The sequence below is a fragment of the Panthera leo genome (assembly GCF_018350215.1).
Source record: "Panthera leo isolate Ple1 chromosome E1 unlocalized genomic scaffold, P.leo_Ple1_pat1.1 chrE1_random_Un_scaffold_50, whole genome shotgun sequence".
In the NCBI taxonomy this organism is placed as follows: Eukaryota; Metazoa; Chordata; class Mammalia; order Carnivora; family Felidae; genus Panthera; species Panthera leo.
Window position 1 is genome coordinate 86,979 of NW_024962227.1, and position 20,286 is coordinate 107,264.

General features: G+C 41.1%; 2 protein-coding genes and 2 long non-coding RNA genes across 6 annotated transcripts in view; 2 read left to right on the plus strand and 2 right to left on the minus strand.

The window, feature by feature from the left end:
• Positions 1 to 1,067, plus strand: part of LOC122212773 (RAD52 motif-containing protein 1-like) — a 29,390-nt gene extending 28,323 nt beyond the window's left edge. The window contains exon 6 of the mRNA XM_042926735.1: positions 753 to 1,067. Within this exon, the coding sequence (XP_042782669.1) occupies positions 753 to 815 (63 nt within the window). The 3' untranslated portion in view covers positions 816 to 1,067. The remainder of the gene's footprint in view (positions 1 to 752) is intronic.
• Positions 1 to 20,286, plus strand: part of LOC122212774 (leucine-rich repeat-containing protein 37A2-like) — a 158,731-nt gene that overhangs the window by 83,137 nt on the left and 55,308 nt on the right. The gene's annotated exons all lie outside the window — the stretch shown is intronic.
• Positions 1 to 20,286, minus strand: part of LOC122212778 — a 152,277-nt gene that overhangs the window by 61,320 nt on the left and 70,671 nt on the right. The gene's annotated exons all lie outside the window — the stretch shown is intronic.
• LOC122212775 overlaps positions 1 to 20,286 on the minus strand; it is a 69,170-nt gene that overhangs the window by 22,975 nt on the left and 25,909 nt on the right. Inside the window, exon 4 of one of the 3 annotated variants that reach the window (XR_006199296.1) lies at positions 1,162 to 1,326. The exons of the other annotated variants lie outside the window; for them this stretch is intronic. This is a non-coding gene — a long non-coding RNA (uncharacterized LOC122212775). Of the gene's footprint in view, positions 1 to 1,161; positions 1,327 to 20,286 lie in introns of those variants that run through there. 3 annotated transcript variants of the gene reach the window in all.

Here is a 20,286-nt window from a genome sequence, read left to right on the forward strand (position 1 = left end):
CTCCAACAACTCAACATCCTGTGGTGCATTTTGTAAAGTATACCTCAGAAAAGGCATACACAACTTTAACTTGGCAACCAGAACAGAATGCCACCACAGACCTCAAAATATGTGAGCGCTGTACCTGCAAAGATGAGACCCTGTCGTGTGTTGGTCTCAGCCTACAGCAGAGGCTCCGCAGAGTGCCCGTGCTGGAGCCCGACACCTACAACGGCACCTTCACCATCTTGTAAGAATCGCCTTTACTTGTTTGTTCTCTGCCTCCTGCTTGACATGGCAGTCTCTTCCTCAATGTCGTCCTGGGCCTTCCTCATCTCCCCAACCACGTTGACTGACTTTCTGTTTTTACCTTTTCTTTGTCAACTATCCCTTATCTTCATTTTCCTTTTTACTACTGTTCGCCCTTCTCCAATCTTTTACTTGTAATTGTCCTTATTCTTTCTCCTTATCCAATTTTTAGCCCCATTATTTCATTCCTTAACCTCTACTCTCCCATTTTTGCTCCATCCTCTATAATAGGATACAACAGAGTAGTGAAGAGTAGAGATTCTGGAACTAGATTGCCTGCGTTTGGGCCGAGGTCTGTCATCTATTAGCTTTGTGACTCAGTTTCCTTTTCTGTGAAATGGAAATTATGATAGTTACCATCTCATGGGATTATGGTGAGATCTAGATGAGGTAATACATATGAAGCACTTGGATCAGTGCCTGGCGAAATATGAGTGTTAGCTGTTATTATTTTGATTCCCCAGACCTCATCTTTGACGCCCGGCCTTCCACATACAGTACTCAGTTTGGGCCCAACCCAAGAGTAAGTACTATGGGCGCCACACTAGGATGAAATCGTCTTCAGAACATGAAATGACAGGTGGGAAGAAAGGAAATGGTCATAAAAAGGGAGGTGGCATGTAATTAAGTACTAAAAGAGGTACCATGGGTGTTGGAATTCAGCAGACTCTGTAATCAGCGGAGTATGGAGGTCAGGGAGAGCTGCATGGATAAGCTAACACTTTAGCTGAGACTTAAAGAGTGGCTCTGATGTGTTAAATAGAGAAAAAATGGGTATAAGTCTAGGCAAAGGCACGGCTGCAGGAATGATCAGGAATTAAGAATTAGGTTAAGCAGTTAAAGATCCAATTACGAGAAACCTTGACTATCAGCTAGAGAGGTTTGAACGTTAGATTCTGAGTTATAGAGAGCCATTGAAAGTTTTCAAGCATGAGATATACAGAACGCTGAAACAGGATTATTTTCAGTTCCCCATATAGGCCGATCTGGAGAGGAGAGCTTGATCCAGCGAGACCAGATAGAATGTTCTAACAAAACCTGGGAATAAAGTAACAAGGGGCCGACTCAGAGTGGCTGAAAAGAGTAGAAAGAAAAGCCTTGAGAGCACTGCAAAGGAGGAAGTGACAAGATAGACTAACTGATGACAGTCGCGGGTGGGGTGTGCACGGGAAAGAGAAAACTCAGATATTACTCTGAAACTTCTGTCCCAGATAAGGAGAATGATGGAAGTTGAGGCATCTTTTACCAGGGAACACAGAGCAACCAGAAGGCTTCAGGTTGACTGGAAATGTCCACCAGGCACATGGGCAGATGGGTATCTGTTTTGAATTTATTCCTGACTCCCCTGAAAAAAATGTGTATATAAACTGACCAGGTAAGCTGTTGCTGAGGGAAGAGGACAAAACTAAAGGTAAAGATTCAAAGTCATACGCAGAGTTAGCGGTTGAAACTGAACCTCAGGCATTTAATAGCTTCTCTTAAACATGTGTAATTCATGGATACATGAATTATCATGGATACTTTTTTTTTGTTTTTAATGTCACAGGTATAGAGGATAAAACGTGAAAATCCCACCCCACCCTCCCTACCACTCATAAGATAACTCCTGTCACCTTTTTGGTGTGTGTCCTTCCTTCCCATCTCTTTCCTTTGCAGGTAGGGGATTGAGCTCGAGCTAGCTCGAATAAAGGTTCTTTTGCTTTTGCATCGGACTCGGCTCCCTAGTGGTCTTTGGGGATCACGAAGTCTGGGCATAACAGGACCAGATCAACTTCCAAACTTCTCTGAGGAGGCTGAAATTCCTCCACCCTTACAGAAGACCCCAAATCATCTAGAGTCCCCTGAGGAAGCTGAATCTTTTTTGCCCCAAGGGGAGGCTCAGGCTCAGCATCCAGAGCCCTCTGAAGAGACAGAAACATCTCTACTTGAGCAGGAGGCTCCATCTCAGCGTCCAGAGTCCCTTAAGGATGGAAATTCAGCAAACCCACAAGAGGCCCCAGCTGAGCCTTCAAGTACCCCTGAAGAGGTCGAACCTTCTTCAGTCCAGCAGGAAGCCTCAGCTCACCCTACAGAGGCCCCCGAGGAAGTGGAACCTTCTCCAACCCCCCAGGAGGCCCCTGCTCAGCCTCCAGAGCCATCTAAGGACATCATATCTCAACTGTTAGCACATCATGAAGTAAATGTGCTATCTCCAAGTCAGAGTGAAGCTCAGAAGCCAAGCTTCCCCAATGTCACTGTTAAACCTCTGGATCTTACCATAACTCTAACTCAGCCTGCGGAGCACCCTGAGGAGGCTGGACCTACCCCAGTCCAGCAGGAGGCCCCTGCTCAGCCTGCAGAGGGCCTCGAGGAGGTTGAACCTACCCCAGTCCAGCAGGAGGCCCCTCCTCAGCCTGCAGAGCGCCTCGAGGAGGTTGAACCTACCCCAGTCCAGCAGGAGGCCCCAACTCTAGTTCCAGAGTTCCCTATCGAGTATTTAACTCAACTTGCAGTAAGTGATGAGGTGACATCTCTACCTCTAGGTCAGTATCCAGATTATTTAATGTTTCCCAGGGTTATAGGTAAGCCTTTAGATGTGGAATTTACCACAACTCCAGGGCCTGATAAAGGTGTTGAATCTTCTATAGCCCAGCAAGAGGCCCCACCTCAGCCTCTTGAACATACTGAGGAAGCAGAACTTTCTCTAACCCAGCAAGAGACCTCGGGTAAGCCTCCAGAGGAGGTTGAGCCTTCAAGTGAGCAGGAGACCCCAGGTCAGCCTTCCGAGCCTCCTGGGGTGATTGATCCTTCTCTAAGGCAGCAGGAGACCCCAGCTCAGCCTTCAGTGCCTCCTGAGGAAGGTAAGCCTTCTCTAAGCAAACAGGAACCCCCAGCTCAGCTTCCAGACCGTTTTGGAGAAGCTGAACTTTCTCCAACCCAGGAGGAGGCCTTAGCTCAGCTTGCAGAGCTCCTTAATGAGGCAGAATCTTCAACCCAGCAGGAGACTCCAGCTCAGTCTCCAGGGGAGATAGAATCTTCTGCAACCCTGCAAGAGCAACCAGCTCAGCCTCCAGAGCTGCCTTCCAGGGAGGTGGAACCTTCTCCAACCCAGCAGGAGCACCCAGCTCAACCTCTATGGCATCATAAGATGACAGTTTCACCTCCAGGTCACTACCATGATCAACATTTAAACCTGCCCAATGTCACTTTGAAACCTCCAGATGTGCAGCTTACCATGACTGCAGAACCCACTACAGAGGTGGGACCTTCTGCAGTTCGGCACGAGACTATAGCTCAGCCCTCAGTGCCTCTTAATGTGGAACCTTTTGAAACCCAGCATGAAGCCCCAACTCTGCCTCCACAGTCCCCTGAGGTTGAATCTTTGCCAGTTCAACAGGAGACTCCAACGCAATCTCCAGAATCTACCACACAGGAGAAACTTCCAACACAGCAGGAGACCCCAGTTCAGTATCCAGAATATCCTGGAGAAGTTGAACCTTCTACAACTCAGCAGGAGGCCCTAGCTCAGCAATCACAGGCCCCTGAGGAGGGTGAATCATCCTCAACCCAGGAGGAGGCCCCGACTCAGCTTCCAGAGGCCCAGGAAGAGGGTGAACCTTCCCCTCTCCAGGAGGAGGGCCAGGGTCAGCACCCACAGGCCTCCGAGGGGAGTGAACCACCTACAACCCAGGAGGAGGCCCCAGCTCAGCATCCACAGACCCCTGAGGAGGTTGAATCTTCAACCCAGCAGGAGGCTCCAGCTCAGTATCCTCAGGCATCAGAGGAGGGTGAGCCTTTTCCAACCCAACCAGAGACCCCAACTCAGTATCCAGAGCCCCTTGAGGGGACTGAGCCTTCTCCAGCCCAGTCAAAGGCCACAACTCAGCATCCAAATCCCCTTGGGGAAGTTAAACCTGCAACCTATCAGGAGGCCCCAAGTCAGCATCCACAGACCTCTGAGGAAATTAACCCTTCTGCCACTCAACAGGAAGCCACAGCTCAACATCCAGAGCCTTCTGGTGAGGTTGAACCTTCTCCAACCCAACAGGAGGCCCCAGCTCACTCTCCAGAGCATCAGGTGGTAACAGTTTTTCCTCAAGGTCCACATCCAGAGCAGATCCAGGCTCAGCATCCAAATTTGACTGAAGTCAGAGTTCAGCCTTTAGACCTGGAACTGACCATAACTCCAGAACCCACTACAGAGGTTGAAACTTCAACCACGCAAGAGATCCCAGGTCACCCTTCAGAGCCACCTAAGGAGGTTGTAGTTCAGCTCCTTCTGTACTCACCCAGGTCCTCATGTAGTGCCTCGTCGAAGATGGTGGGTGAATTTTTGAATCCCTGTAGCCGTGTCCAGGTGAGTTGCCCACTGTAGCCCTCCTCCGGATCATGCCACTCAAAGGCGAACAGGGGTTGGCTCTGGGGTGCCAGCGGCAGACTGAAGAAGGCGTCCTTTAAATCTAGTACAGTATACCAGACCCTGGAGGGCGCCAAGGAGCTCAAGAGAGTATATGGGTTGGGAACAGTTGGGTGTATGTCCGCGACCCTCTTATTTACTTCCCGGAGGTCTTGTACCGGTCGGTAGTCATTTGTGTGAGGCTTTTTGACCGGCAGTAAGGGGGTTTTCCAGGCAGACTGGCAAGGGACTAGTACCCCTAGGCTTCGTAGTCTCCGGATGTGTGGCTGGATCCCCTTCCAGGCCTCCTGAGACACTTAACCAACTGAGCCACCCAGGTGCCCCAAGATTTGATGATTTCTAATTCAGCTTGAGGGTTATGCCTTGTAAGACAGAAGTTTTTAACTATGGGTCAATAGTCCCCTGGGGCAGGATTTTTAACCTTTTTTTCTATATATCAAATTTTTAAAAAATTTTTTTTTAACATTTATTTATTGCTGAGAGACAGAGCATGAACAGGGGAGGGACAGAAAGAGAGGGAGACACAGAATTGGAAGCAGGCTCCAGGCTCTGATCTGTCAGCAGAGAGCCCAATGTGGGGCTCGAACCCACGAACCGTGAGATCATGACCTGAGCTGAAGTTGGACACTTAACAGACTGAGCCACCCAGGCACCCTTCTATATATGTATTGATGATCTGCAGAAGCTTATGTTCTTGGGATAATGTTTTCAAATGTATAATAAGTTAAAATATATAGGAAAAGGAAATTATGTGGAAATAGAGTTTTCAAAAATTTTTTAAAAAGATTAGTGATATAGCAATAAATCTGCTTCTGTTAGAATATTAAATAACAAAATATAATGGTACGCCTACTAACTATTATAACTTCAAGGTACTGATGAGAATAAATGATATTTTGAGATATCCACGCCAAATATGTGATATGAAAATATCTGATTTCTGCTGGGGACCAAATTAACTACACTAATCTGTGGTTTGTTGCCTACATTCATAATGGAAGGAAATGCTAATTCTAGTTAGAGGTTTGTGAAAATAGAGATGTGATTCTATTTCCCATCCAAGTTTGGCACCCACAAATTCAGTCCATTCTATTCACGGACCTGAGCCCTAAAGGGATGGTCTGCAAATTGAAATCGCATGCACACCTTTGCACGTATTCAAGAAAGTGCAGTTTTCTAGGGAAAGGGTCCATTCCATAGCTTTTATGAAATTCTCAAAAGGTTCTTGTCTCAAAAGATTGAGTCACAAATTGGGGCGGAGGTGGAGAAAGACATTTGTTTTCCTGTGAAGTTGTACTTATTCTCATAAATGATGATAAATGAATGATTTGTTTTAATTAAAAGTAGTATATTTGCAAATTGATACCTGTCACTTTCTGAATTCATTCAACAAATATTTATGGAGCATCTCCTATGTCCCAGGAACTGTTTTATGCGAGGGATATAAGCCCAAGAACAAAACTGACCAAATATCCCACTTGTCAAGGGGTTTACAAATATATAATATAAAAACAAATATGTAAATATAATAAATACATAGAATTTCAAGTATTGGTAAGAAATCAGTGGCCAGATCTCTCAAGTTTTCTAATTTATTCAACGACCGTTTCTGCTGCTCATAGACTGAGTTTTTTACTAATGATAATACTTTTCATTCATATAATCTTGAGTTGGTTCTTTTTATTAGATGTACTGTTTACCTCTGTCTGAGGATATATTAATGATGCCATTCTAAATTTTGTATACTGTTTATTTTTGAGAGAGAGAGAGAGTGAGAGACAGAGTGCAAGTTGGGGAGGGGCAGAGAGAGAGGGAGACACAGAATCTGAAGCAGGCTCCAGGCTCTGAGCTTCAGCACAGAGCCCAGTGCAGGGCTTGAACCCATGGACTGCAACCTGAGCCGAAGTCGGATGCTTAACCGACTGAGCCACGCAGGTGCCCCATTAATGTTGGTATTCTCAAATCCTTTTGTGTTTTCTCTGTTAACTGTGTCATTGACTATAAGCTGTTATATTTGTTTTTTATTTTCTGTCCTGAATAGAATTGGCTTTCTCACTCCATTTGGTCATTCCTGAGTGCAATTTATCTTTGTAGTTGAGATTTGACTTGCTTCTGTTTTCTGGTCCTAAGGAAGAGGTGAAATGAACCACGGGGCTTGTTATTGGTGACAGGTCCCCCTGAGAGTTAAAGAAGAGGTGGGAGGTGACTTCTAATGGCTAGTCAGAGTGTATACCCTTCCTCCAGGGTTCTGGGACCCTGCCCCCTTCTAACACCAATGGCTCCTGCCTGGAAGAAAACACCCTTTGCTGCCAGATCCAAGGAGGAAGGATGTGGGGTTGATGTGCTGTCCTTGGTCCTACTGCAGTATCCCAGCTAATCACCCTGTAGGTGGCTCCAAGGCATTTCTGGTGGGGAGTGTTTGTAGAGCTACTCCCTTGGCTTTGAGCTAAGGTTGTGGATTTTCTAATTGTATCTTTTCTAATCATCCTTAGGGACTTTGGTGGAGTTTGGAGTTTGGTAGAGACTTGGCATGTTTCAATCTGCCAGCTTGAAATAGCACAACCTCTTAGGAAGACAATTTTGTACCCCTGTTAAATCCTGGAGAAACTTAGGCAAATGTGTACTAGGATATAAACAGAAAAATGTCCAAAGCAGCACTGTTTATAATAACTAAAAATTAGAAAAATCTAGTATCCACCAACAGTAGAATGAACAAATAGTGTTACACGGGTATTTACTCTACACTTATTAAACTGAGCATTTATGTTATGTGCATTTTATGCACATTTTTAGTTCTCACAGATATTTTTTAGATGGGGAAAAAAATTAGATGGCTTTACTTGTAGCACTGATATGGTTATAAATAGGGCTTCCACAATAAAATTTGGGAAAAGAGAGGAGGAAGTGGCAGTTCTGTCCATGTTTTTGCCACTCAGGGCTGGGTTCTAACAGAGATTTTGTGATCCAGAGAGTAGGCATTAAATGTACATTTTGGTGTGAAGAGTGGATAGGGGTGTGTGTGTGTGTGTGTGTGTGTGTGTGTGTGTGTGTGTGTGGAGAGAGAGAGAGAGAGGAGAGAGACAAAGGAGTATGTGAGAAGAAAAGATTTGAATCAAACAGCAGAGATCACCATCCCTACATTAAATAAGAATTAGTGTATTTGGTGGCACCATTACCCAGGTTTCTCTCACATCTAGCGGTCCTGTGTAGCAAATAGTTGTAGTTATTTTTGCATTTTGACCCAGAAATGACCTTTTCATTTTGCAGAATTCTCAGGGACAATTATCTGACCGAATTACATAAAGACACATTTGAAGGCCTGCTATCCCTCCAGTATTTGTAAGTTAATCAGTTCATCATTTATTATGAGTTTTTAGTTATATTATTTATTAAAAAATACAGGGTTCAAATTGGATAATTGCAACAATTTCTTCTAACAGTAGAATTCTATAATTCTCTATAGTGGAATTCTATAATTCTCTCTATTAAATTCTATAACTCTGTAAGTCTGTGGGGACCCAGCCCATCTCTAGCATTAAATACCTCCTATGCATTTTCAACTTTTTAATTTTATAGACAAGATATAGGAAAAAGCCCTTCAGTTGTAGAGGAAAAGGGGTAATGAAGTCTGAGCAATTATGGACACCCATATGAACCTTGTTATGTAAGTGTTCATATACCATCTGCTTTTATTTATATTTATTATTTATGGCCCATGGATCAAATCCTGTGTATGGTCTGTCTTGATACAACCTATGAGTTCAGAATGATTTTCATGTTCTTAAAGGGCTGTAAAAGAGAAAAGAAGAGAAAGAAACAGAGAATATGTGACAGAGACCGTATATGGCCTGCAAAGCCTAAAATATTTACTGTCTGGCCTTTACAGAAAAGGTTTGAAAAAGTTGGCTTAGTAAAATGAGAGGAATTGAAGTTAACCTCAAATTGTCACCTACAAGACAAGAAAATATAGAACACTTACATTAATTTGAATGCCATTAACCCAGAATTTTTAAATAATTTAATCTAAATTAAATATTTAAATATTAAATATTTAACTAAGCAGGTGAATTATGTAAGCAGTATTACCAAGTACATATTAAATTATTAAGAGATTAAGGATTTCAGTGTGGGAAATTTTATTAGTTTATTTTTTTATTATTATTTTTTATGTCATTTATTGTTAAGTTAGCTAACATACAATGTGCACTTGGCTTCAGGAGTAGATTCCTGTGATCAGTGTGGAAATTCTTATGCCACCATAAAAATAGATGTTTAAAATGATGGTTAAGGGGTTGGGGCTCCTGGGTGGCTCAGTTGGTTGGGCGTCCGACTTTGACTCAGGTCGTGATCTCACAGTTTGTGGGTTTGAGCCCCGTGTCGGGCTCTGTGCTGACAGCTCAGAGCCCGGAGCCTGTTTCAGATTCTGTCTCCCTCTCTCTCTGCCCCTCCCCCACTCATGCTCTGTCTCTCTCAAAAATAAATAAACATTAAAAAAATGATGGCTAAGGGGCACGTGGCTGTCTCAGTCATTAGAGTCTGCAACTCTTGATCTCGAGGTTGTAGGTTAGAGCCCCATGTTAGGTATAGAGATTACTTAAAAAAAATGAAATCTTTAAAAATATAATGATGGTTAAGTGGTATAGTTAGAAATGTTTACACTAAACAAACATCAGAAATGCCTCTAACTTCGCTAATTACAGAATAAACATCTCTCCAGCCTCATTGTCAAGGAAGAAATGTTTGCATATATCTCTGTACATTAGACATACAGAGATACTAATGTTCTTTGCTATGGAGGTTCAGTGTTTATTCTTTGTCCATGCCATGCAAAGCTGTGTATTTCATTAATCCTTTTTAAAAAATTTTTTTAATGTTTATTTATTTTTGAGAGAGAGAGAGACAGAGTATGAGCAGGGTAGGCACAGAGAGAGAGAGGGAGACACAGAATCCGAAGCGGGCTCCAGGCTCTGAGCTTCAGCACAGAGCCCAGTGCAGGGCTTGAACCCATGGACTGCAACCTGAGCCGAAGTCGGATGCTTAACCGACTGAGCCACGCAGGTGCCCCATTAATGTTGGTATTCTCAAATCCTTTTGTGTTTTCTCTGTTAACTGTGTCATTGACTATAAGCTGTTATATTTGTTTTTTATTTTCTGTCCTGAATAGAATTGGCTTTCTCACTCCATTTGGTCATTCCTGAGTGCAATTTATCTTTGTAGTTGAGATTTGACTTGCTTCTGTTTTCTGGTCCTAAGGAAGAGGTGAAATGAACCACGGGGCTTGTTATTGGTGACAGGTCCCCCTGAGAGTTAAAGAAGAGGTGGGAGGTGACTTCTAATGGCTAGTCAGAGTGTATACCCTTCCTCCAGGGTTCTGGGACCCTGCCCCCTTCTAACACCAATGGCTCCTGCCTGGAAGAAAACACCCTTTGCTGCCAGATCCAAGGAGGAAGGATGTGGGGTTGATGTGCTGTCCTTGGTCCTACTGCAGTATCCCAGCTAATCACCCTGTAGGTGGCTCCAAGGCATTTCTGGTGGGGAGTGTTTGTAGAGCTACTCCCTTGGCTTTGAGCTAAGGTTGTGGATTTTCTAATTGTATCTTTTCTAATCATCCTTAGGGACTTTGGTGGAGTTTGGAGTTTGGTAGAGACTTGGCATGTTTCAATCTGCCAGCTTGAAATAGCACAACCTCTTAGGAAGACAATTTTGTACCCCTGTTAAATCCTGGAGAAACTTAGGCAAATGTGTACTAGGATATAAACAGAAAAATGTCCAAAGCAGCACTGTTTATAATAACTAAAAATTAGAAAAATCTAGTATCCACCAACAGTAGAATGAACAAATAGTGTTACACGGGTATTTACTCTACACTTATTAAACTGAGCATTTATGTTATGTGCATTTTATGCACATTTTTAGTTCTCACAGATATTTTTTAGATGGGGAAAAAAATTAGATGGCTTTACTTGTAGCACTGATATGGTTATAAATAGGGCTTCCACAATAAAATTTGGGAAAAGAGAGGAGGAAGTGGCAGTTCTGTCCATGTTTTTGCCACTCAGGGCTGGGTTCTAACAGAGATTTTGTGATCCAGAGAGTAGGCATTAAATGTACATTTTGGTGTGAAGAGTGGATAGGGGTGTGTGTGTGTGTGTGTGTGTGTGTGTGTGTGTGTGTGTGAGAGAGAGAGAGAGAGGAGAGAGACAAAGGAGTATGTGAGAAGAAAAGATTTGAATCAAACAGCAGAGATCACCATCCCTACATTAAATAAGAATTAGTGTATTTGGTGGCACCATTACCCAGGTTTCTCTCACATCTAGCGGTCCTGTGTAGCAAATAGTTGTAGTTATTTTTGCATTTTGACCCAGAAATGACCTTTTCATTTTGCAGAATTCTCAGGGACAATTATCTGACCGAATTACATAAAGACACATTTGAAGGCCTGCTATCCCTCCAGTATTTGTAAGTTAATCAGTTCATCATTTATTATGAGTTTTTAGTTATATTATTTATTAAAAAATACAGGGTTCAAATTGGATAATTGCAACAATTTCTTCTAACAGTAGAATTCTATAATTCTCTATAGTGGAATTCTATAATTCTCTCTATTAAATTCTATAACTCTGTAAGTCTGTGGGGACCCAGCCCATCTCTAGCATTAAATACCTCCTATGCATTTTCAACTTTTTAATTTTATAGACAAGATATAGGAAAAAGCCCTTCAGTTGTAGAGGAAAAGGGGTAATGAAGTCTGAGCAATTATGGACACCCATATGAACCTTGTTATGTAAGTGTTCATATACCATCTGCTTTTATTTATATTTATTATTTATGGCCCATGGATCAAATCCTGTGTATGGTCTGTCTTGATACAACCTATGAGTTCAGAATGATTTTCATGTTCTTAAAGGGCTGTAAAAGAGAAAAGAAGAGAAAGAAACAGAGAATATGTGACAGAGACCGTATATGGCCTGCAAAGCCTAAAATATTTACTGTCTGGCCTTTACAGAAAAGGTTTGAAAAAGTTGGCTTAGTAAAATGAGAGGAATTGAAGTTAACCTCAAATTGTCACCTACAAGACAAGAAAATATAGAACACTTACATTAATTTGAATGCCATTAACCCAGAATTTTTAAATAATTTAATCTAAATTAAATATTTAAATATTAAATATTTAACTAAGCAGGTGAATTATGTAAGCAGTATTACCAAGTACATATTAAATTATTAAGAGATTAAGGATTTCAGTGTGGGAAATTTTATTAGTTTATTTTTTTATTATTATTTTTTATGTCATTTATTGTTAAGTTAGCTAACATACAATGTGCACTTGGCTTCAGGAGTAGATTCCTGTGATCAGTGTGGAAATTCTTATGCCACCATAAAAATAGATGTTTAAAATGATGGTTAAGGGGTTGGGGCTCCTGGGTGGCTCAGTTGGTTGGGCGTCCGACTTTGACTCAGGTCGTGATCTCACAGTTTGTGGGTTTGAGCCCCGTGTCGGGCTCTGTGCTGACAGCTCAGAGCCCGGAGCCTGTTTCAGATTCTGTCTCCCTCTCTCTCTGCCCCTCCCCCACTCATGCTCTGTCTCTCTCAAAAATAAATAAACATTAAAAAAATGATGGCTAAGGGGCACGTGGCTGTCTCAGTCATTAGAGTCTGCAACTCTTGATCTCGAGGTTGTAGGTTAGAGCCCCATGTTAGGTATAGAGATTACTTAAAAAAAATGAAATCTTTAAAAATATAATGATGGTTAAGTGGTATAGTTAGAAATGTTTACACTAAACAAACATCAGAAATGCCTCTAACTTCGCTAATTACAGAATAAACATCTCTCCAGCCTCATTGTCAAGGAAGAAATGTTTGCATATATCTCTGTACATTAGACATACAGAGATACTAATGTTCTTTGCTATGGAGGTTCAGTGTTTATTCTTTGTCCATGCCATGCAAAGCTGTGTATTTCATTAATCCTTTTTAAAAAATTTTTTTAATGTTTATTTATTTTTGAGAGAGAGAGAGACAGAGTATGAGCAGGGTAGGCACAGAGAGAGAGAGGGAGACACAGAATCCGAAGCGGGCTCCAGGCTCTGAGCTTCAGCACAGAGCCCAGTGCAGGGCTTGAACCCATGGACTGCAACCTGAGCCGAAGTCGGATGCTTAACCGACTGAGCCACGCAGGTGCCCCATTAATGTTGGTATTCTCAAATCCTTTTGTGTTTTCTCTGTTAACTGTGTCATTGACTATAAGCTGTTATATTTGTTTTTTATTTTCTGTCCTGAATAGAATTGGCTTTCTCACTCCATTTGGTCATTCCTGAGTGCAATTTATCTTTGTAGTTGAGATTTGACTTGCTTCTGTTTTCTGGTCCTAAGGAAGAGGTGAAATGAACCACGGGGCTTGTTATTGGTGACAGGTCCCCCTGAGAGTTAAAGAAGAGGTGGGAGGTGACTTCTAATGGCTAGTCAGAGTGTATACCCTTCCTCCAGGGTTCTGGGACCCTGCCCCCTTCTAACACCAATGGCTCCTGCCTGGAAGAAAACACCCTTTGCTGCCAGATCCAAGGAGGAAGGATGTGGGGTTGATGTGCTGTCCTTGGTCCTACTGCAGTATCCCAGCTAATCACCCTGTAGGTGGCTCCAAGGCATTTCTGGTGGGGAGTGTTTGTAGAGCTACTCCCTTGGCTTTGAGCTAAGGTTGTGGATTTTCTAATTGTATCTTTTCTAATCATCCTTAGGGACTTTGGTGGAGTTTGGAGTTTGGTAGAGACTTGGCATGTTTCAATCTGCCAGCTTGAAATAGCACAACCTCTTAGGAAGACAATTTTGTACCCCTGTTAAATCCTGGAGAAACTTAGGCAAATGTGTACTAGGATATAAACAGAAAAATGTCCAAAGCAGCACTGTTTATAATAACTAAAAATTAGAAAAATCTAGTATCCACCAACAGTAGAATGAACAAATAGTGTTACACGGGTATTTACTCTACACTTATTAAACTGAGCATTTATGTTATGTGCATTTTATGCACATTTTTAGTTCTCACAGATATTTTTTAGATGGGGAAAAAAATTAGATGGCTTTACTTGTAGCACTGATATGGTTATAAATAGGGCTTCCACAATAAAATTTGGGAAAAGAGAGGAGGAAGTGGCAGTTCTGTCCATGTTTTTGCCACTCAGGGCTGGGTTCTAACAGAGATTTTGTGATCCAGAGAGTAGGCATTAAATGTACATTTTGGTGTGAAGAGTGGATAGGGGTGTGTGTGTGTGTGTGTGTGTGTGTGTGTGTGTGTGTGAGAGAGAGAGAGAGAGAGGAGAGAGACAAAGGAGTATGTGAGAAGAAAAGATTTGAATCAAACAGCAGAGATCACCATCCCTACATTAAATAAGAATTAGTGTATTTGGTGGCACCATTACCCAGGTTTCTCTCACATCTAGCGGTCCTGTGTAGCAAATAGTTGTAGTTATTTTTGCATTTTGACCCAGAAATGACCTTTTCATTTTGCAGAATTCTCAGGGACAATTATCTGACCGAATTACATAAAGACACATTTGAAGGCCTGCTATCCCTCCAGTATTTGTAAGTTAATCAGTTCATCATTTATTATGAGTTTTTAGTTATATTATTTATTAAAAAATACAGGGTTCAAATTGGATAATTGCAACAATTTCTTCTAACAGTAGAATTCTATAATTCTCTATAGTGGAATTCTATAATTCTCTCTATTAAATTCTATAACTCTGTAAGTCTGTGGGGACCCAGCCCATCTCTAGCATTAAATACCTCCTATGCATTTTCAACTTTTTAATTTTATAGACAAGATATAGGAAAAAGCCCTTCAGTTGTAGAGGAAAAGGGGTAATGAAGTCTGAGCAATTATGGACACCCATATGAACCTTGTTATGTAAGTGTTCATATACCATCTGCTTTTATTTATATTTATTATTTATGGCCCATGGATCAAATCCTGTGTATGGTCTGTCTTGATACAACCTATGAGTTCAGAATGATTTTCATGTTCTTAAAGGGCTGTAAAAGAGAAAAGAAGAGAAAGAAACAGAGAATATGTGACAGAGACCGTATATGGCCTGCAAAGCCTAAAATATTTACTGTCTGGCCTTTACAGAAAAGGTTTGAAAAAGTTGGCTTAGTAAAATGAGAGGAATTGAAGTTAACCTCAAATTGTCACCTACAAGACAAGAAAATATAGAACACTTACATTAATTTGAATGCCATTAACCCAGAATTTTTAAATAATTTAATCTAAATTAAATATTTAAATATTAAATATTTAACTAAGCAGGTGAATTATGTAAGCAGTATTACCAAGTACATATTAAATTATTAAGAGATTAAGGATTTCAGTGTGGGAAATTTTATTAGTTTATTTTTTTATTATTATTTTTTATGTCATTTATTGTTAAGTTAGCTAACATACAATGTGCACTTGGCTTCAGGAGTAGATTCCTGTGATCAGTGTGGAAATTCTTATGCCACCATAAAAATAGATGTTTAAAATGATGGTTAAGGGGTTGGGGCTCCTGGGTGGCTCAGTTGGTTGGGCGTCCGACTTTGACTCAGGTCGTGATCTCACAGTTTGTGGGTTTGAGCCCCGTGTCGGGCTCTGTGCTGACAGCTCAGAGCCCGGAGCCTGTTTCAGATTCTGTCTCCCTCTCTCTCTGCCCCTCCCCCACTCATGCTCTGTCTCTCTCAAAAATAAATAAACATTAAAAAAATGATGGCTAAGGGGCACGTGGCTGTCTCAGTCATTAGAGTCTGCAACTCTTGATCTCGAGGTTGTAGGTTAGAGCCCCATGTTAGGTATAGAGATTACTTAAAAAAAATGAAATCTTTAAAAATATAATGATGGTTAAGTGGTATAGTTAGAAATGTTTACACTAAACAAACATCAGAAATGCCTCTAACTTCGCTAATTACAGAATAAACATCTCTCCAGCCTCATTGTCAAGGAAGAAATGTTTGCATATATCTCTGTACATTAGACATACAGAGATACTAATGTTCTTTGCTATGGAGGTTCAGTGTTTATTCTTTGTCCATGCCATGCAAAGCTGTGTATTTCATTAATCCTTTTTAAAAAATTTTTTTAATGTTTATTTATTTTTGAGAGAGAGAGAGACAGAGTATGAGCAGGGTAGGCACAGAGAGAGAGAGGGAGACACAGAATCCGAAGCGGGCTCCAGGCTCTGAGCTTCAGCACAGAGCCCAGTGCAGGGCTTGAACCCATGGACTGCAACCTGAGCCGAAGTCGGATGCTTAACCGACTGAGCCACGCAGGTGCCCCATTAATGTTGGTATTCTCAAATCCTTTTGTGTTTTCTCTGTTAACTGTGTCATTGACTATAAGCTGTTATATTTGTTTTTTATTTTCTGTCCTGAATAGAATTGGCTTTCTCACTCCATTTGGTCATTCCTGAGTGCAATTTATCTTTGTAGTTGAGATTTGACTTGCTTCTGTTTTCTGGTCCTAAGGAAGAGGTGAAATGAACCACGGGGCTTGTTATTGGTGACAGGTCCCCCTGAGAGTTAAAGAAGAGGTGGGAGGTGACTTCTAATGGCTAGTCAGAGTGTATACCCTTCCTCCAGGGTTCTGGGACCCTGCCCCCTTCTAACACCAATGGCTCCTGCCTGGAAGAAAACACCCTTTGCTGCCAGATCCAAGGAGGAAGGATGTGGGGTTGATGTGCTGTCCTTGGTCCTACTGCAGTATCCCAGCTAATCACCCTGTAGGTGGCTCCAAGGCATTTCTGGTGGGGAGTGTTTGTAGAGCTACTCCCTTGGCTTTGAGCTAAGGTTGTGGATTTTCTAATTGTATCTTTTCTAATCATCCTTAGGGACTTTGGTGGAGTTTGGAGTTTGGTAGAGACTTGGCATGTTTCAATCTGCCAGCTTGAAATAGCACAACCTCTTAGGAAGACAATTTTGTACCCCTGTTAAATCCTGGAGAAACTTAGGCAAATGTGTACTAGGATATAAACAGAAAAATGTCCAAAGCAGCACTGTTTATAATAACTAAAAATTAGAAAAATCTAGTATCCACCAACAGTAGAATGAACAAATAGTGTTACACGGGTATTTACTCTACACTTATTAAACTGAGCATTTATGTTATGTGCATTTTATGCACATTTTTAGTTCTCACAGATATTTTTTAGATGGGGAAAAAAATTAGATGGCTTTACTTGTAGCACTGATATGGTTATAAATAGGGCTTCCACAATAAAATTTGGGAAAAGAGAGGAGGAAGTGGCAGTTCTGTCCATGTTTTTGCCACTCAGGGCTGGGTTCTAACAGAGATTTTGTGATCCAGAGAGTAGGCATTAAATGTACATTTTGGTGTGAAGAGTGGATAGGGGTGTGTGTGTGTGTGTGTGTGTGTGTGTGTGTGTGTGTGAGAGAGAGAGAGAGAGAGGAGAGAGACAAAGGAGTATGTGAGAAGAAAAGATTTGAATCAAACAGCAGAGATCACCATCCCTACATTAAATAAGAATTAGTGTATTTGGTGGCACCATTACCCAGGTTTCTCTCACATCTAGCGGTCCTGTGTAGCAAATAGTTGTAGTTATTTTTGCATTTTGACCCAGAAATGACCTTTTCATTTTGCAGAATTCTCAGGGACAATTATCTGACCGAATTACATAAAGACACATTTGAAGGCCTGCTATCCCTCCAGTATTTGTAAGTTAATCAGTTCATCATTTATTATGAGTTTTTAGTTATATTATTTATTAAAAAATACAGGGTTCAAATTGGATAATTGCAACAATTTCTTCTAACAGTAGAATTCTATAATTCTCTATAGTGGAATTCTATAATTCTCTCTATTAAATTCTATAACTCTGTAAGTCTGTGGGGACCCAGCCCATCTCTAGCATTAAATACCTCCTATGCATTTTCAACTTTTTAATTTTATAGACAAGATATAGGAAAAAGCCCTTCAGTTGTAGAGGAAAAGGGGTAATGAAGTCTGAGCAATTATGGACACCCATATGAACCTTGTTATGTAAGTGTTCATATACCATCTGCTTTTATTTATATTTATTATTTATGGCCCATGGATCAAATCCTGTGTATGGTCTGTCTTGATACAACCTATGAGTTCAGAATGATTTTCATGTTCTTAAAGGGCTGTAAAAGAGAAAAGAAGAGAAAGAAACAGAGAATATGTGACAGAGACCGTATATGGCCTGCAAAGCCTAAAATATTTACTGTCTGGCCTTTACAGAAAAGGTTTGAAAAAGTTGGCTTAGTAAAATGAGAGGAATTGAAGTTAACCTCAAATTGTCACCTACAAGACAAGAAAATATAGAACACTTACATTAATTTGAATGCCATTAACCCAGAATTTTTAAATAATTTAATCTAAATTAAATATTTAAATATTAAATATTTAACTAAGCAGGTGAATTATGTAAGCAGTATTACCAAGTACATATTAAATTATTAAGAGATTAAGGATTTCAGTGTGGGAAATTTTATTAGTTTATTTTTTTATTATTATTTTTTATGTCATTTATTGTTAAGTTAGCTAACATACAATGTGCACTTGGCTTCAGGAGTAGATTCCTGTGATCAGTGTGGAAATTCTTATGCCACCATAAAAATAGATGTTTAAAATGATGGTTAAGGGGTTGGGGCTCCTGGGTGGCTCAGTTGGTTGGGCGTCCGACTTTGACTCAGGTCGTGATCTCACAGTTTGTGGGTTTGAGCCCCGTGTCGGGCTCTGTGCTGACAGCTCAGAGCCCGGAGCCTGTTTCAGATTCTGTCTCCCTCTCTCTCTGCCCCTCCCCCACTCATGCTCTGTCTCTCTCAAAAATAAATAAACATTAAAAAAATGATGGCTAAGGGGCACGTGGCTGTCTCAGTCATTAGAGTCTGCAACTCTTGATCTCGAGGTTGTAGGTTAGAGCCCCATGTTAGGTATAGAGATTACTTAAAAAAAATGAAATCTTTAAAAATATAATGATGGTTAAGTGGTATAGTTAGAAATGTTTACACTAAACAAACATCAGAAATGCCTCTAACTTCGCTAATTACAGAATAAACATCTCTCCAGCCTCATTGTCAAGGAAGAAATGTTTGCATATATCTCTGTACATTAGACATACAGAGATACTAATGTTCTTTGCTATGGAGGTTCAGTGTTTATTCTTTGTCCATGCCATGCAAAGCTGTGTATTTCATTAATCCTTTTTAAAAAATTTTTTTAATGTTTATTTATTTTTGAGAGAGAGAGAGACAGAGTATGAGCAGGGTAGGCACAGAGAGAGAGGGAGACACAGAATCCGAAGCAGGCTCCAGGCTCTGAGCTTCAGCACAGAGCCCAGTGCAGGGCTTGAACCCATGGACTGCAACCTGAGCCGAAGTCGGATGCTTAACCGACTGAGCCACGCAGGTGCCCCATTAATGTTGGTATTCTCAAATCCTTTTGTGTTTTCTCTGTTAACTGTGTCATTGACTATAAGCTGTTATATTTGTTTTTTATTTTCTGTCCTGAATAGAATTGGCTTTCTCACTCCATTTGGTCATTCCTGAGTGCAATTTATCTTTGTAGTTGAGATTTGACTTGCTTCTGTTTTCTGGTCCTAAGGAAGAGGTGAAATGAACCACGGGGCTTGTTATTGGTGACAGGTCCCCCTGAGAGTTAAAGAAGAGGTGGGAGGTGACTTCTAATGGCTAGTCAGAGTGTATACCCTTCCTCCAGGGTTCTGGGACCCTGCCCCCTTCTAACACCAATGGCTCCTGCCTGGAAGAAAACACCCTTTGCTGCCAGATCCAAGGAGGAAGGATGTGGGGTTGATGTGCTGTCCTTGGTCCTACTGCAGTATCCCAGCTAATCACCCTGTAGGTGGCTCCAAGGCATTTCTGGTGGGGAGTGTTTGTAGAGCTACTCCCTTGGCTTTGAGCTAAGGTTGTGGATTTTCTAATTGTATCTTTTCTAATCATCCTTAGGGACTTTGGTGGAGTTTGGAGTTTGGTAGAGACTTGGCATGTTTCAATCTGCCAGCTTGAAATAGCACAACCTCTTAGGAAGACAATTTTGTACCCCTGTTAAATCCTGGAGAAACTTAGGCAAATGTGTACTAGGATATAAACAGAAAAATGTCCAAAGCAGCACTGTTTATAATAACTAAAAATTAGAAAAATCTAGTATCCACCAACAGTAGAATGAACAAATAGTGTTACACGGGTATTTACTCTACACTTATTAAACTGAGCATTTATGTTATGTGCATTTTATGCACATTTTTAGTTCTCACAGATATTTTTTAGATGGGGAAAAAAATTAGATGGCTTTACTTGTAGCACTGATATGGTTATAAATAGGGCTTCCACAATAAAATTTGGGAAAAGAGAGGAGGAAGTGGCAGTTCTGTCCATGTTTTTGCCACTCAGGGCTGGGTTCTAACAGAGATTTTGTGATCCAGAGAGTAGGCATTAAATGTACATTTTGGTGTGAAGAGTGGATAGGGGTGTGTGTGTGTGTGTGTGTGTGTGTGTGTGTGTGTGAGAGAGAGAGAGAGAGAGGAGAGAGACAAAGGAGTATGTGAGAAGAAAAGATTTGAATCAAACAGCAGAGA